General features: G+C 43.7%; 1 protein-coding gene across 1 annotated transcript; it reads right to left on the bottom strand.

Moving 5' to 3' along the window:
- Window positions 1–1,105: 1,105 nt before the first annotated feature.
- Window positions 1,106–5,188, bottom strand: LRRN4CL (LRRN4 C-terminal like). The gene is made up of 2 exons (XM_033954848.1): window positions 3,715–5,188; window positions 1,106–3,355 (listed from the first exon to the last, which is right to left on the bottom strand). Exon 2 carries the CDS (start codon window positions 3,348–3,350, stop codon window positions 2,304–2,306), a length of 1,047 nt encoding a protein of 348 aa, XP_033810739.1. The 5' UTR covers window positions 3,351–3,355; window positions 3,715–5,188; the 3' UTR covers window positions 1,106–2,303.
- Window positions 5,189–6,747: the final 1,559 nt, after the last annotated feature.

The following is a 6,747-nucleotide window of genomic DNA, read 5'->3' as shown; positions in this document are numbered from 1 at the left end:
AATTGTGATTCAGATTATTTGTGCAAGGCTCACTACAATATCAAAGTACATCCAGAACATTTCCTAAACTCCAAACAGTGAAGTGTACAGTGTTATTGTATGAGACCATAAATTATTTTATTAAATATAAAAATAATATTAGGAGTATGTTATTCTTTGTCATATTTAAACATACACTTTAATAAAATAATTTATGGTTCAATTTTTAAGTTTAGTTTTCTTCTTAGCGCACACTCCTTTTTTCATTTGGCTGTGCATGAGGCACACTGCCTTGCCTTTCTGCATTGTTAAATTAAATTATTGCATACTGCTGTATAAATATATTGATTGTACAGCGCTGTGCCCTCAGTATTATATAATATAACCAACTCATCTTATAGAGCTACAGCCAATGCAAGCTTCCAAGCAACAGGGGGAGACAGAGGCCAGGAAATGAGACTGATCCTTGTCGTGCCAGGCCTTTCACGAAAACTTCAGCGTGTAATGCCTCCTGACTCATTGCCGAGTCTGGCTCAGTACTCCTGCAGTGAGTCAGAATTTGCTGACTACAGATGAATACTACAAAATGTTGAAATGTAATTTCTTGGAAGCCACAGAGGTCCAACGGTTCCCAAATTGCCCAATGAGATTTAAAGTGTATAGGAAAGGGCACAGCAGACAGGACAAATCTTTCCCTGTAATCCTGACAGACAATAAATCCACACGTAGCCCTGGGCCTGTCAGTCATAGGCAGAGATGCCAAGCTACCTAGTTCAAGGCTAGAGACATTATGGTGAGTCCTGCTTTTGAACTTATATCCCAAAGCAGTGTTGGATTTGTAGTGCTTGATCCTGCCCATTGAAATCAGTGCTACAAGTCCCATAATCTACCAAGGTGGAGTGATTAGAAATCTAGGACTGTCCCAAAATTTCCAGTCTGGAGCTGGGTAACTTAAAATCTCTGTAGTGTATAGGGCTCCATTACCCATCCTGAAAAGGGAAAGATTTGTGCAATTCCCCTGCAAAAGCCAAGGTGCAGTGAGAAAGCAGATAACCAGAGAAGCTATTTTAAAACTGAGCCAGTCCTTCCCTTCTCTACTTTATAATCTATTCAGTCAATCAGCAAATAGTGTCTCAGTGAACCCTTTATTTCTAGTATATGTTTCCCTCTGCTACAGTGATAACATGGGGAATGGAGGAAAGTTAAAATACAAAAACATTAAAGTAGTGAGATCTTCCCCATTCACAAAGCTGCTGAGTTACCCAATTCCAGGAGGGAGATTTTAGGTCAGTTCTGGAGTTCTAACAATCTCATCCTGATGCACTGGAACCTGCAGCACTGGTTTCAACAGGTAGAATCTAGGACTACAAATCCCACATTGCTTCTGGATGAAAGTTAAAACCCAGGACTGACCGATCAGCTCTCTCTCCCCCCAGGTAACTGGTTATCTGATCACCAACACCCACACACAATGAAGACAAACTCGTCGATTCCAGCAAGTAAAGCTGAGACACATAGAAGGCCCCAAGAATAAGAGTATTGTAGCCCTTTTATCAAGTTCCAGGCTGGAGATTTTGAGACAGTCTATGTTTTGAACTTACAACCCAAAGCAGTGTGGAAGTTGTATTGCCTGATCCTGCCCACTGAAATCAGTGTTTCAGGTTCCATAATGCAACAGGATAGGGTTGTAAAAAATATAAGTATCCCAAAATCTACAGCCTAGAACTGGATAATTTGGCATCTCTGATTTAATGGATGACCTCAGCTGCTGACTATAATTTCTGTGAGTGGTATGGGTGAAAGTGGCAGACAGCTGATATCTTTAGAGCATGTAAACTACCCTTGCCTCTTGGGCCTTAAACACATTTTTAAACCCCCAAACCTGCAAAGTTTCCATCTCTTAAAAATGTATCCCTCAGACGTTCTGGGGAGAGACCCATTCTAATGACAGAGTCCAATAAGGTAGCTTGAATGACACAACCCACCTTCATTTAATATAAAAATACTTTCAGAAATAAAATAAATAAATAGACATTTAAACAAGAGACCCTCAGAGTTTCAAAATGTTCTAAAATTCAAATGTAGCTCAAATCAACAGTCGCACAATGACATATATGTCCATCTGAGCCTTGTTCATTTCACTGTCTGCAGTGCATCTTCCAGTTCAAGGTAGTACAGGAAAGCCTGGAGGCCTATTCAGCCTCCTGTAAGTTATCTGACCCATTTCTGTCTAGTTCTGAGAGGCATCAGGATTGTACCATCACCTATAGCAACTCCAAGCTCTTTCTAGCTGTTGCTGAAAACCCAGGGCCTGAAGGTCCTTGTTAGAGTTGTTCTACACTCTCACGTCTATAGAAGGGGTTGGCTACACCAGCTGCATCTGCAATGTTGTGAACAGATCCCCTTAAAATGTTCTTTTTCTTTCTAGCCCAGAAGTACCAGCCTAAGGTGGCCAGCACCAGAAGAATGAGAGCTGCAGCAATGGCCAGAGCCAAATACAGATAGAGCAGTTGGTGATCCTGAGTCCTGATTGCCTTACAAGGCCCATAGAGTTCATCTTCTTCATTCAATAGACTGGTCCCAGCACTGTTAGAGGCTTCCACACAGACCATATAAGACTTAGCAGGCTCAAGGTCAGATAGAATGAGCAATCGAAAGGTACCATTAAGAGCAGAGCTTCTCCTGATATCTTGTTCCCCTTCCCTCCAATATAGCACACGATACTCACTGACTGTGGACAACGGAGCACACCAGTGCACACTAACAGCATCCTCGGAAACATGAATATCTTGGATTCGGGGGGCATCTGGGCGTTCAGCAGGGCCTGAGATCCCTGGGCACAAGCAATGCTGATTTTTCTGTATTTCCTCACAAGGCACTTGCAAGTGGCGGCAACGATCATAGTCACAGGGCTTAGAAGGGGCAAGGGTGGGGGGATGAGTAGGGGCCTCAGTTTCATCATCAAAGTATTCATAGTCCTCGGGAATACCAGTGAAAATCAGGATCCGCTCCAGTGTGCTTCTTAAAGATCTTGCTGTTGACTTGGTGACAGGAGCCTCAGAGCTGAGGGTCTCATTCAACTGGTCTTCCAGGTACATCCCTGGTCGAAGAGAGGATGGTTCATTAGAGGTGCTGTTGGCTTCTGGATCAGTGGTGATGACATTGCCTCCTGACAAGGGGTTTTCTGTAATCACTGGCATCTCAGGTCGAAGAAAGGATGATTCGTTAGAGGTGCTGTTAGTTCCCAGGCTAGGGCTGATGACACTGTCTCCTGGTGAGGGCTTTTTCGTAGGCATTGCCAAAGCACCACTTAGGAGAAAGAAGACTGAAATACTCACAATCTTTCCCAAAATTCTCTGTCTGATCTCCATAGTTTCTGGAACAAGGGAGAATAAAAGCCTTTGTGAGCAACTACAGTGTAGAAAGACATGCAACTGGATGCGTATGTCTCAGAGGCTACGAATTTACAGTAGTTAATCATCAGTAGGCAACTGTTTCTACAAGGTCTACACAGCAATTTCTGTACAGTATTAACATCTAGGGGTTTATTCTGCCATATATCAGTGTCCTATAGGAACTTTTATACTTTAATTTCAAAATCTGTCACTAAAAAACACATTTTAAGTGTAATTTTCTTTACCATAATAAGATTAAAAAATAGATGTGAATTAGAACTAGTTTAATTTTAAATATATTTATCTACATATGAAAGCATAGGGTCTAGGCAGTGCTCACCTGTGTGAAGAGGAAAAAGGTCTCTGTGCCAGGTGGATCTTTAAGCTGGAAGGAATGGATGTCTGTCCTCAGTTCTGGGGTTGGTACCCACTTCTTTAGCCTGGGATGCTTTGCTTCTTTGGAGGGAAGTGCAGAGTTTTTATACCCTTAGCTATGATGTCATCCTGATCCACAGCCCAGTCAAGGGAGGGAGGGATATGGAGCCTCCTTAATTCAAATGCTTAGACTGGGGGTGGGGACAATAGCTCAAGCCAAACTCCAGGTGTCCGGACAGACTTTCCTTATAAGGTCTTTCTCTGTCTCTTTCTTAATTCCCTATATTCTGAAGGGGAGACTCTGACTGACGCTCCTATTAGGGCCCAGCCTTGCATTCCTGCCTAGGTGTGTTCACATGTGGAAACAGGCTGAAGAACCTCTGGGATGTTGGTTGGAGTCCAGAAATCCACCAGCTTCTGGAGGAAGGGACTAGACTGGGCCAATTAAAATTAGTTGGTTTTCTTTTACATATAGTGGACAGAAAAGAAAAAAATACAAAGGCCTCTGACCTATAACAAGCCAAACCAAAGGGATCCACAACACCATTACAAGAAGAAAACCAGGGGCCCCTCTTTAATAATCAGAAAAGACCCATAAAGGAGTCCTTTGTTATTATCAGAGTATACAGAAACATAGGAGCCCTTCTACAACAAATGGAAAAGACCCATATGCCTATAAGAGGAAGGAGATAAAAAGGGCCCTTCTATAATAAGCTTAAAGGAAACACAAGATCTCCTCTAGAACAGAAAGGACCCATTTCCCCATCAAAGGGGAAAAAAACAGACACACACTTCCTTCAAGTGTGGTGCACGGACATACACAGCTCGGCATGTTGCAGATTATTTGTTGAGGTGATAATATATGTCACTCTTACACTGCACAGGATCCAGTCACTGCTGGCGCACAGCAAGCTCAGAGAACACACCAGTAAGCAGTTCCTAAACAGAGGGGCTCCACCTTCTGGAGCAACACCAGCTGAATTAGCAGCCCTCCATGGGGATGAGTAAAGAGGAGAGGCCAGACTTCCCCTTCTTACATAATTTTATACAGATGTACCACAGCTGAAACTTGCACAAGAAAGGGAATCAGCAGTGGATAACTGAAAATTCTGCACCTACAGAATGAAAGGCTACAATCCCCTCCCCCCCCCCCCCCCCCCCATCACATACACAGGGCATGGACAGCATCTGGACAAGTTCTGGAATCTCTGGGCCAGATTCTCTAATATCGCCGGTAAAAATCCGATGGGTCGCTGTAGTGGCTGTAAATCTAATGATTCAAAAAAGATGAGCCATTCTCAAAGAATAGTGAATGCAAATGAGGCTCACAGAAGGTTGCCAAATTTACATGAGATCAATCACTGGTGATAACGATCAGCACGTGCGCAGAATAGTCCACGGAAAGAGGCAAGGGTTGATAGAAGAGGCAGAGAACTACCAGCAAATGCTACGTCGTTGTGTCAATCATAGGCGTGCCAACACTATTGGATGGAGGGGAAGGGAAGGGAGGTGCAATCATCTTTCAAGAAGCGAATAAAGAGGCATGGGTGGATAGGAGGGGCGGAGAACTACCAGCAAATGCTACATCATTGTGTCAATCAGAGGCATGCCAACGTTATTGGATAGAGTGGAAAGGAGGGGGTGTGCAATCATCAACTTTCAACAAGCACATATAAGACACACCTTTAATGCATGTGCTTGAGACACACACGTTTGAGATTTTTTTCCCATCACTATTGTACTGTAATTTATGTGACTAGTGGGTTTTTTTTTTGGTTTTTTTAAATCATGAGCCAGAAACACATGCCTGAGACACGCTTTTCACACAGTACCGGCACCCCTGGACCAGCTGGCACTTCGTTTTGAAAATCACCTGGCAATGATAGAAAATCATCTGAAATGCTAATTTAAATATTAATGAGCCCATTTTACAATGAAAGCCTTTGATTCCCCCTCACACATGGCACACAAGTTGAGGTCTACCTCAGCAGTGAAAGCCTGTGAACCCCCTCACACACACACAGCATTGGCAGCAGCTGTACAGGTTCTGGGATCTGGTTACTGGGTGGGTGACCCGGCGCGTAAATGTTGGGGCGGGATTGTCGGTGCGCCAATGTACCGCATGCTTGTGACTGTGTGACCCGTCAAAAGCATGCTGGACATTGGCACGCCGACAATCCTGCCCCGACATTTGAGCACAGGACAAATTTGCGCCACCACTTCTACCGCTTTCAGGCCTTCCCCTTTGCTCTCTGAGGGGGTGTGGGGGGGAACCCCCACTACACTAACAACTCACGCTCCTGCTGGGGGGGAAAACCCCCCCCCCCCACTACACTGAAAACTTATGAAGAGCAAAAACGGGAAGGAGAATGGGAGTTTTCAGTGTACTGGGGGGGTCCCCCCAACCCCCCCAGAAGGAAAACGGGAAGGCCTCAAACCGGCGGAAGCGATAGTGCACATTTGTCCTGAGCGCAAATATCAGGGATTTTCGGCGCAACCATGTCCTACGTGCTTTCGACGGTGTACCGATTAATGTAGTGGCCAAATTTACCACTGTAGCTCCTTATGACTCTGAACAAGTCACTTAACTCTCCATTGCACCAAGTACAAAATAAATACCAGTATATTATATGTAAACCATGTTGACTGTAACCACAGAGAGGCAGGATATCAGTCTGTGATCTGCCTCACACCTACAGGGCACTGACAGCAGCTAAACAAACTCTAGAGCAGTGGTCTCAAACTCAATCCCTTTGCAAGGCCACATTTTGGATTTATAGGTACTTGGAGGGCCTCAGAAAAAATTGTTATTGTCTTATTAAAGAAATGACAATTTTGCATAAGATAAAACTCTTTATAGTCTTTCTTTTTGGCTAAGTCTTAATAATAATATTGTAATTTATAGCTAAAGAGACATATGATCAAGAAACTGTTTTATTTTACTTTTGTGATTATGATAAACATACCGAGGGCCTCAAAATAGTACCTGGCGGGCCAC

Source organism: Geotrypetes seraphini, chromosome 8 (assembly GCF_902459505.1).
Source record: "Geotrypetes seraphini chromosome 8, aGeoSer1.1, whole genome shotgun sequence".
NCBI lineage: Eukaryota > Metazoa > Chordata > Amphibia > Gymnophiona > Dermophiidae > Geotrypetes > Geotrypetes seraphini.
This window is presented reverse-complemented; position numbering and strand designations above follow the sequence as displayed.

What these genes read in the sequence shown, in the direction of transcription:
- LRRN4CL (XM_033954848.1), bottom strand. Translation starts at nt 3,350, where the DNA reads ATGGAGATCAGACAGAGAATTTTGGGAAAGATTGTGAGTATTTCAGTC.